The sequence below is a fragment of the Diabrotica undecimpunctata genome, chromosome 9 (genome assembly GCF_040954645.1).
Source record: "Diabrotica undecimpunctata isolate CICGRU chromosome 9, icDiaUnde3, whole genome shotgun sequence".
Taxonomy (NCBI): Eukaryota; Metazoa; Arthropoda; class Insecta; order Coleoptera; family Chrysomelidae; genus Diabrotica; species Diabrotica undecimpunctata.
In genome coordinates this window covers 11,060,388-11,085,068 of record NC_092811.1, presented here as the reverse complement: position 1 = coordinate 11,085,068, position 24,681 = coordinate 11,060,388, and the positions used below count along the sequence as shown (strand labels likewise).

The following is a 24,681-nucleotide window of genomic DNA, read 5'->3' as shown; positions in this document are numbered from 1 at the left end:
TACTTTATAATAATGTTAATTTCTGTTTTATGTAAACTACTGTTTATAATCCCTTTTTTAAAATAAAAATAATTGGTTTTAAACATTAAAATTCAATTGACTCAGTTGTGACAAGAAATGACATATCTGGTTTTTCCCTGTACCCTTCAATTATGATCCGAAAGTATTATTAAAATATATTTTTCTAAAAATCATCTTATGGTGCTTCTTACACCTAATCCGAAAATATACTGATCATTCATATTTGTTGACAAACTATACGGAAAATAAATCATTCGATATCGATTGTGTAAATTGAATTTCAAGTTTATAGCAAGATAAATTTTATTAAAAAATTAACAAACATTTTTATCATATTTATAATGACCATATGTATTACTCGTAAAAAACAGATAAAATGTTATTTCCTATAAATACATATATTATCATTTTTTGTTAATATAATATGAAGTAATTCAATACGGTAGAACACAAAGATATTTAATTTTGATTTGTAGCGTTTAGCCAAACAGGTCGCCTTCATTTTGATTCTCTATTTAAAATTGGAATACTTCCAAATGTCCACAAATCTGTTTATACAGCAATTGACTATCTCGATTCAATTCAAAACGCTTTATAATACTAGTGCTATTGAGTTAATAGCACTTACTGCTTATTATTATTTATTGCTTGTTGATAATCTGTACTACTACTTCTAGATAGTGCATGTATGAAATTCAATAATAACTCATATCATCTTTTAAAATAAAATTTGATTGGAAAGTGCATGTAAGCGGTTTATGTGTTTATAGGAATATTCCACTGAGTACAGACGTCCTTTTTGGCCAATAATAACTTCATGCATGGTGTTTGATTTTATATCTTTTTATCTACTGTAAAAAGGTAGATAAAATTATTCTTCTACAAGTTTTCTATGTCTAAAGGCCCGTTTTCACGCTACGTCTTATTGTACGTTTTGTTGGATAGGACAAATCCTATACAATAAAACGTGGCATGTAAACAGCAAAACGTACGTCTTGTCGAATCGAAATGAAATCCAAGGTCAGATCGTAGAAATGATGGAAGAAGTATAGTTTTGCGAGAACTGATACGATAAAACGTTACGTGAAAATACATATTCAGACAAGTCGTCCGATCTTGACTTATTTGACAACTAGTTCCACTGCAGTTCGTTTCATTTTTCCCAAAAAAAAGAATAATAATGTCAGATTTGCGGCAATGCACCCACGATTTTCTCGAGGAATTTTTTGAATTGTATAAAAGTTTTTAAGTAGTTATGTTTTAAAACCAAGTATATTGCATTACAGGTTTCAGTAATTATTTGGCTTAACGCTGGTTTGGATATTATGATTGTGAACTCCAAGTCCTTGACGCTGCGTCCTGTTGTAAGATATCTGAGAGTTGCGGTGAGTCTTTCATGGGGTGTAATGGCTTTTCTCATGAGGTGTCTTATTTCAATATGTATGGTGTTACCAACTCTAGCAATTGACAATAGGCTGAGGTGTCCATTCGCAAATATTGCGCCAATCATCTGGTTCGCCTCTTTTAGTAACGAGACGTGGGAATACTGGCTTCTTTTTAGAAGCCCACTCTCTTGACCATCTTGTCTTTTCCCTCTTCATCCCCTTTTTCCTCAGTCGTAGTATCTTTATAGTTGAAAAAATAAAAGAAAGCAGCCGTGTTTCCTCCATAATAAAAAAACACTAAACAAACTCCACACAACTCAAGACTCTGAATTAGAAATGAGAATGAAAACGGAAGGGAAAACGTAGTGTGTATACACTGGACAAAACGTACATTTTGTCGTACGTTTTATATGACCCACAAAACGTACAATAAGACGTAGCGTGAAAACGGGCCATAAAACGGCATCTATGGTATACTTGGTATCTGTGCCCTCACGGTGGAATTAATAGTTTTATAATAAATTTAATTTTAGGAGGTCTATACCAGGGCTATCCAACGCAAGACCCGCAGGTCGCATGCGAAAGATATTTTTTGCGACCCGCGTATGGATACTATGCATTTAGAAAATATGTAAATCTATTTTATAAAAAAAATAAACACCGTAGGCAGAAAAATATAACTAGTTAAAGAATTTTTACTTTATCTGGCAACGCTGCATGTAAACCGTCCCTCCCCTCTGATGCATCGCTTGGCCGATGTAACAACTTGTCGGTGTCGTCATTTGGCATCAATACGAATGGTATTGGAGCGGTTGTAGATGTGACCAGTTTTTATGAGAGGTAATCGATAAAATACAGTAAAACTTGTAGCATTTCGTAACTGATGCTGACTTCGGAATCAACATGACGGCAACTGCTGTCTTTAGGCCAACTATCCGCCCCCTATCAAACTCGGTCTTCTTCTTATCGCGTCGTCTGCTTTTGAACATTGGCGATCCAAATGGTAGATGTAACTTTGGAAACAGCTGCACGAAAGATTTGATTCTGATCTTGTAAAAAATGTTTTCCGCTCGCTCAAACTCAGTTGATGGAAACTTGTGAGTCTTCGTACTGTGTGAATTGTAAGTTGTACTAAATTCTGATCGGTACTAGATTTAAAATTTAAAATTTAGTGGTTAACAAATTTAGAAAAAAAGAAATTGAATAAAAAACTAACGTCCGGTTCCACCAACGTGATCTAAGTAAAATCTTACCTAAGTTTTGCTTAGTTAAAAATATTTCTTAGTTGTAATTTGCGTTCCACCATACAAATTTTTACTTAACTTAACCAAGAAAAAACTTAAGTTCTCCGAAATACCAACTTTTGCAAAATTGTCAGAAATTCTTAAATTGTTGACTCGTTATTAATGCAGAAACAACAAAAAAAGAAGAAAAAGATGAACATTTGTGTCATTTTTGATGCTGTATTTAATCCAATGTCATTTCAATATTTATTGTAAATGTAAATGGTGACCTGTGTTCTTGTGTATTTTGATATTTTATTTTGTAGCTAGTATAAAATAAATATAATAGTTTAAACTATAGTAAAACATATTATACACACTATATTGTATATAACACACACGATAAACTACACACTTCGGTGCAATTTACAACAAAAAAATATAAAAATAAAAATGCTATCAACACAAGAACATCTACGTACGCTATGTATACACTATAAACTATTATATACTATCTACTACTTTTATATTATAGATTACTATACTACGATATTACTATAGATTAAATAAGATTATAAAAATAAAAAATCCAATTAGACCGAAAAAATGCGAGTTAACCCAACATCGACGATCAACAGATGAAATCAGTGTTACCAATGGCTGGGCATGGAAAGATGCACCTCCCTGTCAAAAATTATGCGATTTTGTCCAAAATTATGCGCTGTGTTGTAAAACGTGAGAAGCAATCAACAAACATCAAACAAACCTTATTTTTATGTCCTTACTGTCATCTGTCACTGTCATGTCCTGTCAGTTGTCATTGTAATAGTGATTGAAAATGGATTTAAAGCGTGTCACAGTCACGAAACATTTGCTAAAGTTAATGCTGTATAACTATAAATGTCAGGTCAGTACAAACATTTTGTTTTAAAAGAAAAAAGAAGACGCGGACTCTTCTTATAAACGTTGTAAACTGTGGCTTGGCCTTGGCTTTTTCTTTTGCTTTGCTGGATTATGCGAAATTGTGCGATTTTATGAAAATGCGAAAATTATGCGCTGGGAATTAAATTATGCGAAAATCGCATAATTATGCGCCGATTGGCAACACTGGATGAAATGTAACCTCACTTATGTGTCAATATATGACAGAAAATGAATTTCAATGCATGCTCAAGTTAAAATTTTTGCTTAAGTCGTCATAGTAGGTGACTTAAGCTTAAGCAAAAATATTTGTACTCAAGTAAATATTTTTAGTTGGTGGAACAAAACTCAACGGACTTAAGTGAAAATTATTTCTTAAGATCAAATTTTCACTTAAATCGCGTTGGTGGAACTGGGCGTAAAACCTAAACTGATAGGGCTGAAATTTATTGTTTTTGCCAAGATAAGCATGTATACAAAGTTTTATTAAAATAAAATATTTTATAATAAGTGTTCGGATTTAAATACAGTAAAACCTCCGTTAACCGAAATAATTGGGGGGAAGGCTGTTTCGGATAACAAGAATTTCCGTTAAATATAACATTGTTTTTATATTATTCTTGGTCAAAGTATTGGTGTTAAAAAATACTATGAGGTGATTTCATAATGTTTTCTAATAAGTAGATACAGAATAAAGTAATAAAATCACGGAAAATAAACAAGTTTAACATTCTTTTTTAAAGAAATCTTCTATTTTCTTTTGCGTTTTCGTTTGACAACGATGTTTGGCAGCTATATCTCTCCATCGTCCATTTGCAGAACGTCATGAGTTTGCCTCATTCGATTGTTCAACGAAACGTAAAGCAATCTAAAAAGGACAAAACTTTAGCAATGACAACAAAAATTAAGAACCTTGTCGTGTTCCTAACTAATTATGCCTACTGTATAAAATTCTTACCTCTAAGGCATTGAAAATCTCGTAGGAGGGCTCGTGCTGCCTGTTGTCTGTTGGGTCGTCATCTTCGGCGTCTGATATGCTCAGGTTGTCTGGATGAAGAGCCATATATTCACTTTCTGAATAATCGGCTGCTAACCACTCACGTATCTCGTCTTGGTTAATTTCGTTACATCCCAGCAAATTTTTATTAAAGTTTAATTTCTTCTGTCGTTCCTTTATCATTTTCTTCTTCGGGATCGTCAATCAAAATCCCATCAAAAAGTTTGTTCCAGCATTTGAAGATTTGATCTTGGCCTACAACTCAGCACACCAATAAACAACATGTTTCATTGTTAAAGATTTGAGAATTTCGGAAACACTTTTGGATTCATGCGTCTCCTGTAATAGCAGATGTCTTAAGAATGCTCCTCTATAATGTCTCTATTACTCCCTCGTCTAACGGCTGAATTAAGCTCGTGACATTCGGTGACAAAAATCTGACAATTGTCACCATTTTGTAGATTTTGAGGGTGAGTTGGCGCATTGCCAACAAGCAACAATGCTTGGATGGGAAGGTTGTTTGATTTTAAAAAGGATTTTACACTTGGGACGAATTCATTTTCGAACCATTCTAAAAATAAAATGGTCGACATCCATGAGATTTTTTGGCTTCTTTAAAATGATTTGATTTGGAAATGGCTTGATTTCCCAACACACATAGGCATCAATCGGTGAGTGAAATTAATGGAATTGTTTACGTTTTGCGATAAAAATTTACTTTTTATTGACGAAATTATTAAGACTGTCAGCCGTTTCGGTTAAGGGAGGTTTTACTGTACCACTTATATTTCCAAATAAGTTTAAAAACCAAGCACAACAAAATTAAAATTAGTAGGCTTTTGCAAACCCCTTTGCAAAGTCTAAGTCCTTCAACGTATATTATTATAAATTTACTAATAACAATATCTATTTTTACATACACAAATTTGTATCATATACTATCCTGTACCACTGTTATTTAATTGGATTTATGACGATGTGTTAATTTTGAGTATACTTCAATTATGTAAATAGCACACCAATGTGTGAAACTTAAAAAATGTATGTTATAATTATTTTTCTCAATCCGGCGCAGGATGGTACATAAATAACCGCTACATAAATGTAAAATTTCAAAGGAAACCACAAAAATGACCGCAGATGCATCATACAAAAATATAAAAGTCTATGAGAGCTAGATAACAAAATATCTCAAACTTAAATAATCTAACTAAAGATTATTTAAAAACTACTTGTAGACTCCGTATAAAAATTACTGATAGCACGATTTTTAGGATACCTGTCCAATAAAATGGGTGTCTCCATAATACATTAACGTATACTTAATTCATTATACAACGCTTCTAATAGCGGCTAATATATAATAGCTCCATAGCCGGATAAGAATGTCACAATTGCCCCAGGGGAAACTTGACCCCAAGGCATCACAAAATATGAAGATTCACCAAATTTAAGCACAAAATATTGACACAACCTCAAAATCATCATAACTCCAGTTATAAGAGTCCAAAACGGTTCATTCGAGATCTAAATTAAAGGTATTGATGTCGAATGATCGATCAAATGATTTTCAAAGTGGTACCGTCCCTCTAACTAAAATTATAACTCAAAAATTACGAAAAAATTGTGAAACGCCAGAGAATTGAAGGTTAGAATCAGATTTTAGTCTTTTAAATCAACATAACTCTGGTTTTAAGAGTCCAAAATGGTTCAAATGGGGGAGGGGGTCCAAATTAAAGGTATTGATGTCAGCTATTTACTAAAATAACTTTCAAAAGAGTAGCGAGTGTCTCTAACTAAAAATGTAACTTAATAAACGGCGAAAAAAACATCAAAAATACTGTTTTTTCGATTTTTAACTACCTTGTACTACTTTAAAAATTCTAAAAAAATTCGGGGAATGAGAGAACGGGTCGTTTAAACGTGCATGGCAAGATGACAATATAAAGAGTACTAAAAAATGCCACTAAAATACGTTTTTATGATGATGATAAGTCACACCGTTTGTCCAGTAAAGTAACGACTCCATCTAGGAAAAAAACTACCACCATTTGACATTTTAATTCATAATTTGTTCTTGAAACGATGTATTTAATTAATAATACTGTATTAATTACATATTAATATAATTAATAATTAATTTTAATAATACTTTTAAGGTAGAATATAATACAAAATAATTTAAAGCTTTATGTTAGTTTAGATTTAAAATCATATCGCAATCTGAACAAAGAAATCTGAACTACTGGCATTTCAACCTATGAGTCAATCATATTTTGTTTTTGAAACGATATGTTTAATTGATAATACAAAAAATATTAATTTCATATTAATATAATTATTAATAATGTGATTAATATTTTTAAGGTACGATTTATACAAAATAATTTAAAGTTTTATGTTTAGAGCCATTTTAAGAAGTCCACTAAGCAATCCAATTTCTATAATGAATTTCATATTAGAACCAGATATGCAACATAACTTTTTATGTATAGAAGAGAAGGTTAGGTACTAGTTCATCCAGTGGAAGTAGCAGTAGGTTAAAAAGATTCAACCGTTCTAATCTACAGCAACATTCTACGAGTATAACCTAATGAGAGATCAAAATTAAGACAACTTTGAAGATGACTTGCTAAATAAAGACAAAACTGAACTTTTGAAGTTGAAGATGTTTGAGCTAACCTTGTATAATATTTTAGTGTTATGGAAAAACCTGAAAAGAATCACTAAACATGTATTATTTTTTATTCGTTTATTAAATTTTCTTTACATAATTTAATTTATTCCTGACACCACAAATTGTATAATCAAAAGAGATATTAAAACATTATTGTGATTTCTTTGACAATTAATATTGGTGTTTTCCGAAATAAATTTTTATTTATCTTACAGATAGTAACCAATATAATTTGACGTGAAAAGACGGGTACATTTTATTTTATAAATAAATGTCTATCCTTTAGATAACTATCTATCAAATAGGACAATATTTATCTGGAGGTAAAAAGACCGGCCCTTTCATGCAAGAAGTTAATTATTTAAAAAATTTAATTTTTAATTCTTTTGAAAATTTTGTTGATCCTAAAAAATTGGCTATAGTCCTTTTCCATCATATTGATAGCACATTATGTATGCAAATCCTCAACAGGTCAAAAAACCAAAGGCGTCACCCTATACTTGTTTTGAAATAAATAAAAAAAATTAATATTTTAAGATGCCGTCAACAATTCATTATCTTTTAAAAAATCTTCTGTAAAATAAGTGTCCACTGTCCACTAATCTCACTATACCTTTTTTGTGCGTAAAAAACGTCGGTATATATGCCACACGATTATTGTTACTTATACACGGGTGATTAACGAGAGAATTCAATGTTTCACGAAATAAATTAATGTAAACAGTAATTTAAAGGTGATTATTGTTTTCTATACAAGTTATCGCCTGACACAAAAAGAATACCTTCTTTGAACGATTACCTGGAATTACTGATAAGGCTTCACTAATGATAGTTTAAGTAGTTTTTATGCCACATTACAGCTTATGCCAATAATATAAATTAGAAATTTTTTGCATCTTCCATTTAGTTTGTAGATGTACATTGTTCATGTCTTACCTACCTACGTTTTTGGTGTCGATATTTTGTTATTTGCATTTAAAAATGACGTCGACAACAGGTTTTATCCCGGTTAAGAGTAGTTTTAAAGGTTCCTTCAGTCTAAGAGAGAAAAATATAATATTAAATGTACACGATGCACTTGTACATCAACGCCCTTTAAGTAATGTTCGTGAAATCGTTAACATGTGTTCAAATATGACAGGGGTTGGAGAAGCAACAATTTATAGATTCTTAAAAGAAAGAAAAGGAGGAACTGTTTCATCTCCCAAGAAGAGTGGAGGGAGTAAACCCTTGGAAATTGAAGAAATACATAAAAACATGATAAGACGCAGCGTCCACTCATTTTTTTTTTTAACAAAGAATTTCCAACATTGGACAAAATCCAAACATTAATTAGAGAAAACGAAGAGTTACCAATCATAAGCAACAAGAAATTATGGGACTATTGAGAGAGATGGGATTTCGTTGGCAAAAGAATAGAAGAAAATCCGTTTTAATTGAAAAAGATTACATTGTATGTTGGAGACGAGATTATCTAAGAACTATTAAAAAGTACCGAGAAGAAGGGCAAACAATTTTTTATTTGGACGAGACGGCTAAATGAAGGTCATACTGTACCATATCTATGGGTTGATACAAATGTGAAAAGTTCCCGTCAGGCATTCATCGAAGGTGTATCTACTGGAATAATCAATATTCCCATTGGAAAAGGACGCAGACTCATAATAACCCATATTGGAAACGAATACGGTTTTGTCAATGGTGGATTATTAAATTTTGCCTCAAAATCAACCAAAGATTACCACGAGGAAATGACTGCTGACGTTTTTGAAGAATATTTTGAGCAAATGTTGGATTTAATTCCAAAAAATTCTGTCAGTCATAGATAATGCTAGTTACCATTCAAGACTAGCAGAAAAATTGCCAACAACGGCATGGAAAAAAGGAGAGATAATCGAATGGTTGGATAAACACGCAATTGAGTACAAGGAGAATTCGACAAAAAAGGAATTATTACCTATTGTAAGGCAACATAGAGCAGCTTATAAAAAATATATAATTGATGAAATGGCATTAAACCGTGATGTAATTATTTTACGTTTACCCCCATACCACTGTGATCTGAATCCGATAGAAAATATAAATGGTCTCAAGTAAAGTGTGAAGTCGGACGCAACAACAAAACTTTTAAATTAGAAGACTTACAACAATTATTAGAACATTCCTTATCCAAAGTAACTCCAGAAAATTGGAAAAATGCTGTTAGTCATGCTCACAAGGAAGAAAATAAAATGTGGAATTTGGATAATATGATGCAATGCTGGAACCGGTAATAATTAACATTGGAGTTGAAGATTCCTTCGATTCTGAAGAAAGCAGTGAATCTGAAATGGAATTTGATTAAAATAATATTCATTTTTTTACAAATCGGTCCCTGTTACGGCCACAAATTATTTTATATATAACCAATAAAATAAACATCTTACATTTCTTGTAAATTCATTAGTACCTGTTAATCTCCATCACTCCGACACTGGCAACTTTATTTAGGGATTAGTAACCTCAAAACTATTGTATTCTATTCTGCTTCAACCTTTATACCGGGTGGTCATACTCAATTTAAAATTGTTTTCCTATATACTTCTGTAAACTTGTTGACAAATATCTATTTTTCATTGAGTTACCCGTATCAACAGTTTAGGGATTTGCATGCATAATGTGCTATCAATATGATGGAAATGGACTATACGAATTTGGTGATCCTAAAAAATTGGCTGCGAATTTGGTGATCGGTAAAAAATATAATACAAAACTCGAGCTTTCCCAACAAATAAATTGCCAAACAAAAATTACGCAGATTTTATACGTAATTTTGCGGGGATTTCATCATTTTAACTCCTTGCTTGTAATGACGACATCCATATGCTCAAAAGTTAAAGGATCTGAAAAATAATTTTACCGTCCTAACCGAAGAATCCAAGAAAGTTGTACTCAGTATTGAGGAAAAACACAGTATACTTTAATCAGCAAAAATTCACAGTTTAACAAAAAAAACACTATTCGTCAATCAATACGAATTTGAGAAAAATAGTATTCGCAAATATTTCATTCAAAATCGACACGGTCCCAAGACGGAAGTTTTTTTTGGGACACGTCCAAACTTTTCTTTTAAAACTGTTTATTAAATAATTAAAAAAAAATCTAAAAAAAATTTTTGTTTACTTTAAACATCGGGAATGTGTTACAATTTTGATATGCATTGTATACAAAAACATAGTGTTAATCTTTAGTTCAGGTTAAGGTCACAGTAGCCTCATCGCCTTGAATAATAATTGCAAATAGATTAAAGTGAATTGATTTAATAGTTTGCTACTCCTCTCCAGACCTACAAGACACCGAAAATTGAGTGATAAATTCATACGGGAATAAAATGTTGCACAGGTACGTAATATATGGCTTAGTTGTTTATTTCTCAGTCAAATAGTTCTTCTCACTCTTTAGGTGATGTACTCTCATGGAACTATCAATAAGGCAAATTGAATTTTATCTACTGCTTTTCTAAATGTGTCTTAAGCTCAAAACTGTTTTCACTTTGATCTCTCATTCTAGTATCAGTTTTAAAAGTTCTTAGTTAGCATGTATTTTTTGTAGAAAAATATACCACAATTGCTAGGTCGTATGATCGCCCAAGTTCAGCTCATGGTGGCACCCTAATTCTTTCTACAAATAATGCTTTCTCTCCTATAACAAAATATGACTTTCTGTTAAATGAAGCCTTTTTGAGTTTTCACTGGTTTATAACAAGAATCTTAATCTATACATTATTTGCATTTATAGATCACCTGATTCTTCCACGGAACTATTTTTTCAGAACCTAAATTTGTTAGACGACCTGCCCAATAAAAGCAGAAAAATTCTATGCGGTGATTTGAATATTAATTGCTGTTGCTTGTGCTACCCAAGTATCCTTGGGTAAATGATCTTCGAAATAAAACTAATACAGCTCAAACATTTTCCCTTCCATATCCTGAAAATCTAAATGAATGCTTCGTTAATGTGAGTAAAAATATAACATCAACTATTTTGCCACAGCAAGATCCTATTTCCTATCTCCCCAATTCAAAAAAGCCTCGAATTCATTCTTTATAAGACCAGTTGATAAATCTGAACTGATCCAAACAATCAGTAGTATCAAAAGCAAATCTTCTTGTAGTACTAATGGACTATCCATAAAAATTTTCTTAAATCTCCCAAAAAATGTATTGGAAGTCCTAATTAATGATTCCTTTGAAAAAGGTATATTTCCAGAGTGCCTTAAGACAGCCATTATTATTCCTCTTCATAAAGGTGGTGAAAAATCGAATCTCTGCAACTATAGACCTATTACCTTACTACCAGTCCTATCCAAAATTATTGAGAGACTTATAAAAGTCGGACTTATATGCTTTCTTGTCGAAAACAACATTTTATCACAAAGTCAGTTCGGCTTTTTATCTAATAAATGTACCAGCGATGCTGTGTTTTCTGTACTACATAAAGTCTATCAGGCACTAAACAATAATCTTTACACTGCCACTGTTTTTTGTGACTATGCCAAAGCTTTTGATTGTGTAAATCACGACATTTTGATAAAAAAACTAAATTTCTACGGAGTTCGAGGTATTTCTTTGAATTGGTTCCAATCTTACTTGAGGAATAGGAAACAACTACTTAGAGCAAATGATACTGACACTAGTCACAAAAGCATTGTATGTGGAGTATCACAAGGTTCAGTACTGGGTCGTCTACTTTTCCTTATCTTTATAAATGACATCATCTATTTTAAAAGTCGATGAAATTTTTTTTCTTTTTGCTGATGATAGTATCACCTGGAGGAACTCTAATATTGCAACTCTTCAGACAACTATAACTTCTGATCTACTTCAAATAAAAACCTGGTCCGACTCTAATTTACTCTCTTTTAACGTGGACAAAACAATAGCATTTTCCTATAAAGGAGCTCTTCAACCCTTACTTCTTAATAACAGCCATATCAGTACCATTGATTCTGTAAAATTTCTTGGTATTTTTATAGACAGCAACTTTAAATGGTCCCCTCATATCGATTTGTTAAGTAAGAAACTAGTCTCAGCCTGCTATGCAATAAGATCTGTTTCGAAGGAAATCAATTTAGCATCTTCCAAAATAACATATTTTTCTTTGTTCGAGTCTCATCTTCGATATGGCCTTCCTTTTTGGGGTGTCTGCCCAATCTGATGTTATTTTTAAATTAAAAAAAAAAAACAATACGGTATCTTTTTGGCCTCAGTACAATAAAACATTGGAAGAAGCTACTTCAAAAATCACGGGATTTTATTTCTTCCCTCTTTATATATTTTAGAAACTGTTTGCTTAATTCGTAAACACCTACATACATGTTTTTCCAGCAAGGCCTAATCATGATTAATCCACCAGAAATTCAAGCTTTGATGTGTATTTACCGATCCCGTCCAGTGAGTTAGTAAAGAAATCTGTATTATATTCGGCAAAAAAATTATACAACCATCTCCCTTTGAAACTTAAATCTACAACTTCATTCCTAAAGTTCCGTAAATTGACAAAAGCCTTTTATCTGAAAGACCATATTATTAGTACCAGTACGTTTAGGTACAAGTATTTTTATATATATTTGGGTATCACATGCAGCAACTTAAACTTATTAGTTCCTGCTCGTTTCGTTCGGTTCCCTCGGTTCCTATACCTGCTCGGTAACGAATTGAGGGCCGACCCTTATGATCTGGCGGATATAAAATTTGTAAGATTTAAGCCTTCTTGGCTGAGTATTAAAAGGAATCGAAAATGAGTGACATCTAAGTAGTTATTCATTTAATTTTAATAAGTTTTTCAGGAAAATTTATTTTAATTTAATCATTTGTTTAACATTATTTAATAATTATTTAATCATTATTTAATATTGTTCTGAAGCTATTTTCTTGTGGCATTTTAAATTAGATACTATTTTATTGGCAATAAGCCACAATTGAAGGTTAAAATAAGTTTATTGACGTTTCAATTTTCACCTCGGAAATCGTTTTCAAAATACCGTCAATAAACTTATTTTAACCTTCAATTGTGGCTTATTCCCAATAAAATACTATCTCATTATTTAATATTTAGTTTTAGTATTTTGGTTATTGTTGGGATATTCTATTTTTGTTAAATTTTTGTAGAAATGTGGACATCCCGTGAATAAATAAATAGCTTCAACAAAGATTCCTTTTATCTTCAAGATTAACAGAACACAAATCGATTTGTGGCTACCGTACGAAACGTTGTGATGTTCTTATATAATTATAATTCATTGGACACAAAATCTAATTATAATATTCATATATATTTAGGAGTTTGTTAACATTTTGTCCTTGGACAATTAAATCATTGACAGGACCTTAGCCAAAAAATGCGTCCTAAATTTAGACTAAATAATCGTTTAGCTATTTACCATTAAATTATTTAATCTGTGGTTATATCTTACAAAATAAAATATAAAAGTAAACACGTTTTGACATTGAATAAAATTCGAGATTTCCTGATAATAATGATAGTATAGCATACATATATTTAAATTTATGAAAATTCAGATACGAATTATCTGATTAGCAATGTTTTATATCGCAAATTAAATAAAAAGGAATTTTGATTGTGATGAGTTCCAGAAAGTGTGAAATATAATTTTCTTACGAAAAATAATTATTTTTTTTTAATATTCATTATTAACTTGAAACGTACTGATGATAATAAGGCAATAAAAGATAAAAACAATTGGCGGTGCGGTCGCTAGCCTTCAGTAATGAAAATAGTATCATCACAGTAAGGTCTTGAGAGCTTTTCGCAGAAAGGACCATTACAAAAAATATGATTTTCTATTAAATCATTATTATTTACTAACCAGATTTATAATTGCAAAAGGAAATATGGCGCTTCATAAGAGGTCAAAAAACGGAGGTAAAGAAACTAATAGAACCAAAACACATAGAAAAGGATACATGGATTGACTACCACAATGAAGAACATAATATGAATGTACAAGAAGTTCGTAAAATAATTGAAAAGCTGAAGAACAGAAAAGCAGCAACTAAAGACGGGATACCAAACGAATTACTGAAATTTTGTGGAGCAGCAATGACAGAACAATTAACAATATTAATTAATAAAATTATAAAACACAATAAAATACCGGAAGAATGGAGAACGAGCGAACTAATTCTACTATTTAAAAAAGCAGATAAAAACAGCCAGAAAACTACAAAAGTATAAATTTGTTAAATACTACGCTAGTGCCGATTGTTCGAACGCTAATCAAAACTTGATTGTAATCAAATATTTAATTGCAATAAAATACGTCATACGTAATATGATTTATTTTATTCAATTTTATTATTTTGTGTTATAATTTAAAATAAACCATAATTAAACTCTGCCTGATGTTAATTTCATGTTTTTATTTACAAATCAATAATAAACAATTTTTAATAAATTTGACAGCTGCTGACGGATTTGCTTGTAATTAAATATTTGATTACAATCAAGTTTTGATAAGCATTCGAACAAACCGCCCCTAAACTTACAATTAAACTTTTCATCATCATCATCATCACTGGCTCGACAACCCTCTTTGGATCTTGGCCTGTTCCAGGATTCTTCTCCATTCTGATCTGTTTCGTGCATTTTTTCTCCAGTTTTTTATTTTTAAGGTTGTTATATCATTAAGTATCTCAGTTTCGGTCTTCCTCTTGTTCTTTTTCCTACTGGCATCTGTTTGAATATTTTGTTTGGTATTTCGCCTTCTTCCATTCTTTCTACATGTCCTATCCAACGCAGCCGTCCTATTTTAATGAATGTGATAATATCCGGATCCTGGTATATTTTGTATAGTTCAGAGTTGTATCGTCTTCGCCATATTCCGTTTTCTTTTGTGCCCTTATATATGTGTCGCAAGATTTTTCTTTCGAAGGTGGCTAACAACGTTTCCTCTCTTTTAGTGAGTGTCCAGGTTTCTGAGCCATATGTGAGTACCGGTCTTATTAGGGTTTTATATATTTGGCATTTTGTCTTTCTTGCGACGTTATCTGATCTTAGGTGTCTAATTAAGCCATGGTAACATTTATTTGCAATAAATATTCGCCTCTTCACTTCCTCCGTAACGTTATTATCAGACGTGACTAGGGATCCCAAGTATATAAAGTTTTTTACCCCCTCTATGTTGTATTCTCCTATTGTTATATTTTGTGGCTGCCTTATTTCTGCGTTTTTACTTACCTGCATATATTTTGTTTTGGTCTGATTGATTTTAAGACCACTATTTTGTGCAGCTCGTTCTATTTGGTTGTATGCCTCTATCATTTCTCTTCTTGATCTTGCGATTATGTCAACATCATCTGCAAATGCTAGTATTTGCACGCTTTTATTAATGATTGTTCCTCGTGTATTGACTGTTGTGTCCCTCAGTATTTTCTCGAGTACGATGTTGAACAAGATGCATGATAGAGCGTCTCCCTGGCGTAGTCCCTTTTTCACATCTATTGTTTCCGTTAATTCATTTTGTATCCGGATTCTACTTTCTACTTTTAGAGATTCTTTTATCAGTTCTATTAGTTGTGTTGGTATATTAAATTCTTTCATTGCTTTTATTAAGAATTCTCGGTTTATATTGTCATATGCGCTTTCAAAGTCTATGAAGAGATGATGTGTTTCGATGTTATATTCACTTGTTTTTTCGAGGATCTGTCGCAGAACAAATATCTGGTCTATTGTTGACTTCTGTCTACAGAAGCCACTTTGGTATTTGCCAACTATTTTTTCAGCGTGTGGTCTAAGTCTTTCATAAATGACATTGGACATTATTTTGTATGCTGCATTCAGCAGCGTGATTCCACGGTAGTTTCCACATTCTAACTGATTTCCTTTTTTATGTAATGGTACAATAATACCGCTATTCCACTCCGTTGGTAGCTGTTTATTCGACCATATCTTTGTTATCAATTCATGTATTGTTTTTTGTAGTGCGTCTCCTCCTTCCTTTAGTAACTCCGATGCTATTTGGTCCGATCCCGGTGCTTTATTGTTCTTTAATTTTTCTACTGCTGTTCTAATCTCGGCTATTGTTGGTGGAGTCTTTTCTCTGTTGTCTGCTTGGTCTAATGGTATGTCAGGTGTCGTCTCTCTCTGATCTCCTTCAAACTTTTCCGTAAAATGTTCTGTCCATCTACTTAGTATCTCTTGCTGTTCTGTCAATATATTACCTTCCTTATCTCTACACATCGTTGTTCTCGGTTTGAAGTCTTTTCTGCTTTTGTTTAGTCTCTGATAAAATTTTCTTGTCTCTGTTGATTTACTTAGTTCTTGTAGTTCTTGAAGTTCTTTGTTCATATATTCTCTCTTTTTTCTTCGGTGAGTTTTCTTTTCTTCTTTGCGTAGTCGTTTATATTCTTCCTCTGCTTGTCGGGTTCTGTGCCCCTGTTGCATCAGTAAATATGCTCTGTTTTTTTTGTCTGTGATGATCTGACATTCCTTGTCAAACCAGTCATTCGTTCTTGTTTTTCTTTCTCTACCTTTTATGCCTAGTACTTCTTTAGCTGCCTCTTTTATGATGTCTCTGCATTCTTCCCACTCTTTATTTAGGTTTTCATGTGTTATTCTGTTTTCTAGTTTGTTGTTTATCTTTTCTTTATACTCTTTATTTTTGTTTGTTTCTTTGAGTCTTTCTACCTTGTATCGTTCATGTTTAGAGCCTCTTTCCTTTTTGATGTTTGAAATTCTAGCCCTTACCCTACTTTCGACCAGGTAGTGATCACAATCCGCATTTGCCCCTCTTCTGGTGCGGACGTTTATTATATTCGATTGGTGTCTCGAGTCTACAATAACATGATCTATCATATTTACTGTAAGTCCATCCGGGGATTTCCAGGTACCTTTGTGTATATCTTTGCGAGCGAAGTTAATTTAATTAAGAATTAAAATTTTACAAGTGCTAATAAATCAGAGGATAAGTTTAGCAGATGAACAACAGGGTTTTGGTAGTAGAAGATCGTGTACAGATGTAATATTTGTAATAAATCAAATTACTGAGAAATCGATAGACTATAATAGATCAGCATTTCTATGTCTGATTGACCTAAAGAAAGCATTTGACAGAGTAAGACTCAAAGATGTAATCCACATTCTGTATAACAGAGAAGTTCCCCTAAATATTATAAAAACTATCGAAAATATCTACCAAAACAACAAAATGGAAGTCAGAATAGATGCACAACTTACAGAACCTATAAAATAGGCAGCGGAACAAGACAAGTGGACTCATTGAGCCCCATGCTTTTCAATTTAATCATGGATGAAATCATCAAAAGCGTTAACAAAGGAAGAGGATACAGAATGGGAAACAAAGAAATAAAAATACTCTGTTACGCAGACGACGCAATATTGATAGCCCAAGATGAAGATAGTCTGCAAAGACTGGTCCACAGATTTAACATAAGAGCAAATCTCATCAACGACAATCTCATCTCGGCTTCGGGCGGATGAGTTAGTAAGTGGTATGGCACTTCTTTCTCCTGTTGTTGAGAAATTGGTTCCAAAGGCGGATGAACCTATTAGTGGTCAACGGCATAAAGATGTAGAAGGCAACGGGAAACCACTGCATTAATGATCGTCAGATTTCCCTAGAACAATAACCATGGAACCACGGTCAATCACATGGCCCCTAGTCCGCGGCGGACCTTTAATAGTCGAGGGGTGCTAAGAATCTCCGCGAGGAGGAGCCACCCGAATGTGGCAACTAACTATATAGAGAAAAAATCCTTTTTAAATTTCGGGACATAGAATGTGAGGAGTTTGTTCGAACAAGGAAAGACGCACAACACGATTCAGGAAATGAACAGACTGAACCTAGAAATATTAGGCATAAGCGAAATGCGCTGGCCTGGTTCCGGTAAAACATTGGTCATGGATAAAACGATATACTACTCCGGAAATGACACCCGAAATCATCTATATGGAGTTGGAACAATTATCTGCAGGAGAATCCAAGCAGCCGTTGTAAATTTTGTTCCCTTTTCGGATAAAATGCTATTATTACAAATACAGGCTAAGCCAGTGAACATTAAGTGTATGCTCCAACTGCAGATAAATCAGAAGCTGAAATAGAACATTTTTATGAAAAACTCAAACAACTTCTACAATACACAAGAAAGGAAGAAATTACAGTAATAATGGGTGATTTAAATGCAAAAATAGAAATAATCCAAGTTGACATTATATTAGGTGATTATGGTTTAGAAATAAGGAATGCTAGAAGCAACAGATTGGCTCAATTTTGTCAAGAAGAAAACCTGGCGATTATGAACACATGATTTCGATTACTACCCCGTAGACTGTATACCTGGAGGTCACCACAGGATAATGAACAAAATTGCATTAGAAATCAGATCGACTTTATTCTAACCAATCTAAGATTTAGAAATTCCATTGTAAGCGTTAAGACTTTTCCTGGAGCAGATGTCCCTTCAGACCATAACCTCCTTGTCTCAAAAATGAAACTAGTAGTAAAAAAGATAATAAAATCCAAAAGTTCTAAGGTGAATACTCAGTTACTCAAGATAAATGAAATCTATGCTGAGGCTTCAACTTGTATCAATCAAGAAATGAAGAAATTAACATCAGAAATGAAAAACACTGAGAATGTGAACATTATGTGGAGTAAAATCAAAGATTCTGTTATAAAAACACAGAAAGAAACTCTACAAAAGAAAACAGAAAGCCGAAAACGTTGAATGACTCAAGAAATACTGGAAATCATGGAACAAAGAAGAAAATATAGAAACAAAAACCCAAATAAGTACAGAACAAAATAAAAGGGCTAAGGAAACGTGGATGATGGAAACATGCATCGAAGTGGAAGAATTGCAGAAAAAGCATGATCATTATAATTTACATAAAAAAGTGAAAGAATTATCTGGAAAATCACGAACAAATACACCTAACCGATTAATTGACAAAAACAATAAACCTATTATTAACCCAATTGAAATAAAACAAGTATGGACTAAATATATTGAAGATCTTATCATGGACACAAGAACGGAACCAGCACAAATTGATAACGAGGAAGCTCCAATAATATTAAAATCTTAAGTCCAACATGCTATAAACAACATAAATGTTCCTGTAAACAAAGGAACAAACAATGTAATTCATTTAATTATTCACATAATTATTTATGAGAAAGACAAATCATTTTGCTGATAATAGTAAGAAAAAACAAGCTCAGCAAGCTGGTACAGAGTCCTGGAATGGATATCATAAATTAATGAAAAAAAAAACAGTAAAAAACAATGGTGGTAACATGGGAAGTGCTTTTTTAAAAGTTTTTAAATGGGCCTAACATATGAATAATATCTAACAAATTTCAGCAATACTTTTTGCAACAATTTAATCAATTAATCAGTAAAATAAATCACAACTTATAGATTGAAGTATTATTTTAAAAATGCTAATTTTGATAAATTGTAAAATATTTCAACAATCCATTGTAAATAAGTTATCAATCAATTATCATACCTTTGTTTGATAATTATGATTATTAAATAAATCATATGACTCACATATTATAATATAGACTTGGAGAAAGAAAAACTATATTGATATTCCTCAAAATAATTCTACTACATTATAAATTAAATAGAACTAGATTTAGTAATAATTGAGAAATTTGATAGGAGAACTGAGGAAAATAATTGCATGCCCAAACAAGCATTAGGGAAGTAGATTAGTCGAGTCCTCTTATATTCAGTGTGACCATGGAAAAATCATCAAAAAGAGAAACAAAAACCAAACGGAATAAAATGAAATAGAGATGATACAAATATGTTATGATATGCAACATACTTAAGATATGTTAAGATGCTTGGCAGAGCAATCAGTTGTATGGGGAAGAAAGCTTCATGTAATTTTCATATATTTAATAAACAAGTTCAAATGTTAAACGTGAATCTTGGCAGATGAACAAGAACATCTACAAACTGACATTAATAAAATACTAAAAACACATTAAAATTACTGTGAATGTCTATATAAAAACAATCTTCATTTCATTTGGATGTATTTTTACACAACAATAAAAATCATGGATATTTATTATTTTTTCCTTGGGTTTTATACAATTAAGACAATTTCATATTTTTGTTATCACTGCAGGTACAAATTTCCTATACTTATCCTGCCATTTTTTACTTTCATAATTTTTGTTCATTTTTTTTAATACTTTTACTACCTACTTTCAAAAAAAATTCAAATTTAAGCTCTTTCAGGCAAATAGGTAATTCGCAAAGATTTGCATTTTTAATATTTACCCTTATAATTACCGTAGACGTTATTTTTCAACATTTTTACTTTTTAAGAAAAACTATAATGAGCACAAAAAATACAAGAAAAAAATTATGATACAAAAAATGTTTAGGGATTGCAAACATGCAATAAAATATTATTTAAAATCATACATTTTTTCAAAACAGCTGAGAAATGCACAGCTGGCTATACAATTAAATTAAGTAAGTATCTAAAAATAAATTTTACAACAGACTAGAATAATGAAATTGAAATAATAAAAAATGATAAAATTAGTATATAAATGTGGTTAATTCTTGTAAATAACATCATATTAACAGTTTTTAAACATAATGTGTAGGGAATTGAATGAAGGGTCATTCATTTTTTATAAAATATTTGTGAAAAGCCTCAGTAATTAAGTGCGTATTTAAATTCCTAAAAACTTTTTGTGAATTAACTGTCATTGTGAAATTGCACCTTAAATAATGTCATTGTAGTTCAAATAATCATTGCAAATAAAAACCAATATCAATTATAAATAAAAATTCCTTTAATTTTGATTCAAATTACTATTGTAAATATTGGATTTCTGTTTTGTATTTCTGTATTGGAAATCTAATAAAATCTGCCTTCAACTTCACTTTATATCGATTTTTAGGAACATTATCTAAGTAGAATGTATCATTATAATTGATTTTTAAGCTGTTAAAGAGACAGCATTGTTATTATTTTTATAAGCTTTATATAACAACACATTGTCTGCATAAAAATCATAATTTTGAATACTCTGACAAGCTTTTTTACAAAATAAAGATTAAAATGACTTACCTGAGCGATCGAGGTATAAAAGACAACATTTTTAAGAAGCCGACAAAAGAGTCATACGATTTTTTTCGGAGTTTTAAATAAAATTTATGGACGCGAGTTAGAAGCACAGCAAACACTGGGAACACAGAATTTTATTGGCACAGGTAGTTCGATCGTTATATTACATCACCGACACAGCTGACTTCTTTGGACAAAAATGACAGGTAGCTAACGTCATGTGGACAGACAAGCATTTCTTCCCGATTAAATGAAAAGTGGACTACATTCATGTAGGGCAAAATGGAATAATTTATTGATTAGTCTTAAGAGTACATTTGGACGTATTTTATTGTAAGAATTGTATTTTAACACTATCATCTAAAAAAAATAAGTAGGAAAGATATTGATGCGGATAAATGGTACGCCCAAATTTATGCAGTATATATGACATTTTTGAGAAAATGCATTTCAGGCTAAACTGAAAGTACCTATTAACATTTAAAAGACAAATGTAAGTGTAGACAATAACTAAAAACATAGGATTTTCTAGATCTGTAAATATAAAACAAACAACTCTAGCTTTCTGCTTTTTCATGAAGATAAACTTAAATCATTAAACTAGTAATATTAACTGTACCAGTAAAAATTAAAATGTAGAAAAAGCAAGCTGAACGTTTTTTTTTTACAAAACAATTTGCAGAAAGTAATAAAAATTTAATACAGCAATTAAAATTACTATTCCAGAGTGGAAAAATCGTTTAAGTCAACATTTACTGAAACTGCTGATATCTAGATTGTAGTAGAGCAATCAAGGAACAGTAGCACGCACAGAAGTGAGCTGAGAATGCATAGCATGGTTCATACAATGTGAAAATATTTTCATGTAAGATTTGTCAGATGCAGTTTAAATTTAAACAGCAAATTAGGGGGCTATATTGCATGAAAACACTACCTCTTTCGAGTATGATATTTGTAACAAGAAATTTAAATTAAAGCAGCAACCTGTTAGTCACATCAAAAGTCATAATGAAGGACCATTCAACTGCATCTTTTGTGACAAAACATTTAAGTTTAAAGAGCAATTGCTGATTCACTCAACAGTTTATGAGGAAAAGAGACCCTTTAAGTGGGACACATATGATAAAGCTTTCAAGCTGAAGCATCAATTGGACTTATATGCAAGGATACACAATGACTTAAAGTCATATATATGTGAGGTGCTGAATTTAAACTAAAATTAAAAAATCTGCTAGAAAGATCTGAACAAGAAAATATCGGCCAAAATCTGGATATACTTAATGAATCCCGCCATGGTCACAGCAAATGGTCATAGCAAATGAAGTTTTGCAATCAGAAAAAGGATTGGATGACCGATAAAATACTAGACTTTATTCAATAAAGAGGCAAGTGGAAAAATAAAGATGAGACGCATATAGAGAAATATATCGACAATTAACAAATAATATACGAAATTAAGCGAGCAAAAGACAACTAAAAAGAAAACATGACGAGTTTGGACATCTACGAATACTGGTTCTAGTATTTTTAGAGAAAACCATTAAACAAAGAAAAAATAAAAAATCTTCAGCCCCTGACCAAATATCATCAAACTGGCTGAAACTTCTAGATGACCATAATGTCTCAGAACTAAAAAAAATTATGACTACATATACGAAACTGGAATAATGCCACAAATATGGTTGGAATCTACATTAAAGTAGACACTCTCTACACTCCCAAAAAAACCTAATACATCATCATGTAAAGACTTTAGACTATATAGTCTTGTGAGTCACTCTCTCAAACTGTTTCTCAAGATAATTCTTAATAGAATTAAGCAGAAGTGGAAGAAACAAAAAATTCGCTTTTAGAGTAGGATTGGGAACAAGGGAAGCTTTGTTCTCAATGCTAACATTACTTCAAAGATCAAAGGAAGTACAGAAACCAATTTACGTCTGATTTATACATTTTGAAAAGGCGTTTGATAGGGTCCAACATGATAGGCTGTTTGAGTATTAAGAAATGATTGGAATATATGACAAAGATCTGAGACTTTTACAACATCTATATTGGAATCAAGAAGCTGCTATTCTGGTTGGCGGCGAACAAACAGACAATATTTTCATTCAAAGAGATGTCAGACAAGGTTATGTGTTATCCCCAACTTTGTTTAACTCGGAAATAATATTTAACAAAGCCTTGGAAGGACAATGTGGAGTTCGAATTGAGAAAGAAACTATTAACATCAGATAAGCAGATGACACGGCGATCATGGCTGAAAGTATCGAAGATCTTCAATTACTTATAGATCTGGTTACTAGAGAATGCCCCAATAATGGACTAAGCATAAATACATCAAAGACAAAGTTACTTGTGCTTAGTAAACAAGACGTTGTCCCTATGCAACTAATTGTCAATAATGATTTCAAGTTAAATTAAGAGGCAATCTGGCAAATGTGCATTTCAGCACACTTATCCTAATTGAAATCAAACTGAATAAAAGTATAGCTTTAGTTTTGGTGTTTCTCAGTTTTTTAGTAAAATTTGCAGAAGATACTGCGAGAAAATATAGAGCAAGCGATAGAAGGCAAAATCGGGGAGGATCAGGCAGGCTTCACGGCAGGAAGATCATGCATAAACCACATATAGGTACACACTGGAAAAAAAAGCAAAAAATAGAGATATACATTTGGCATTTGTGGACCTGAGAAAGGCGTATGACTCTGTACCAAGGTCAGAACTATGGGAGGCAATGTACAAATTAGAAATACAGACCGAACTCATAGAAGCTACAAAAGCTCTATATAAAGAAAATAAAGTGTCCATTAAAATGGGAACAAGAATCATAGGAGACTTCACCACAACAAAAGGGCTCCTGCAGAGTTGTTCCACATCTCCAACCTTCTTTAAAATATACTTAGAGAAAGCCTTGACTACATGGAAAAGAAAATGCGAAGGCATGGGAGTAGCGGTACGAAACGAATACCTATATACGTTAAGCTTTGCAGACGATCAAGTAGTGATTGCACAAGACCAAGAAGACCTCAGTTACATGATGAAGAAACTACAAGAAGAATATACTAAGGCTGGCCTAAATATTAACCTCGCGAAAACAGAGTATCCATCTACAAGTGAAGACGACATAGAAGATCTACAGATTGACGACAACGTAACAATCAAAGGAAAGGATAAATTCAAATACTTGGGGTTTATAATCACGAAAAGGCAACAACAGAGGAAGAAATTAAGCAGAGATTAGGACAAACAAGAACAGCAATCCGACAACTTAAGTCAGTATGGTGGGATAGACACCTAAATATGAAGACAAAAACACAGATTTATCAAACA

At 32.0% G+C, this 24,681-nt stretch overlaps 1 protein-coding gene across 1 annotated transcript in view; it reads right to left on the bottom strand.

Annotated features, from left to right (window-relative positions):
• Men-b (NADP-dependent malic enzyme b, mitochondrial) overlaps positions 1-21,550 on the bottom strand; it is a 60,231-nt gene extending 38,681 nt beyond the window's left edge. The window contains exon 1 of the mRNA XM_072542721.1: positions 21,355-21,550. Within this exon, the coding sequence (XP_072398822.1) occupies positions 21,355-21,383 (29 nt within the window). The 5' untranslated portion in view covers positions 21,384-21,550. The remainder of the gene's footprint in view (positions 1-21,354) is intronic.
• Between the last annotated feature and the right edge of the window lie 3,131 nt (positions 21,551-24,681).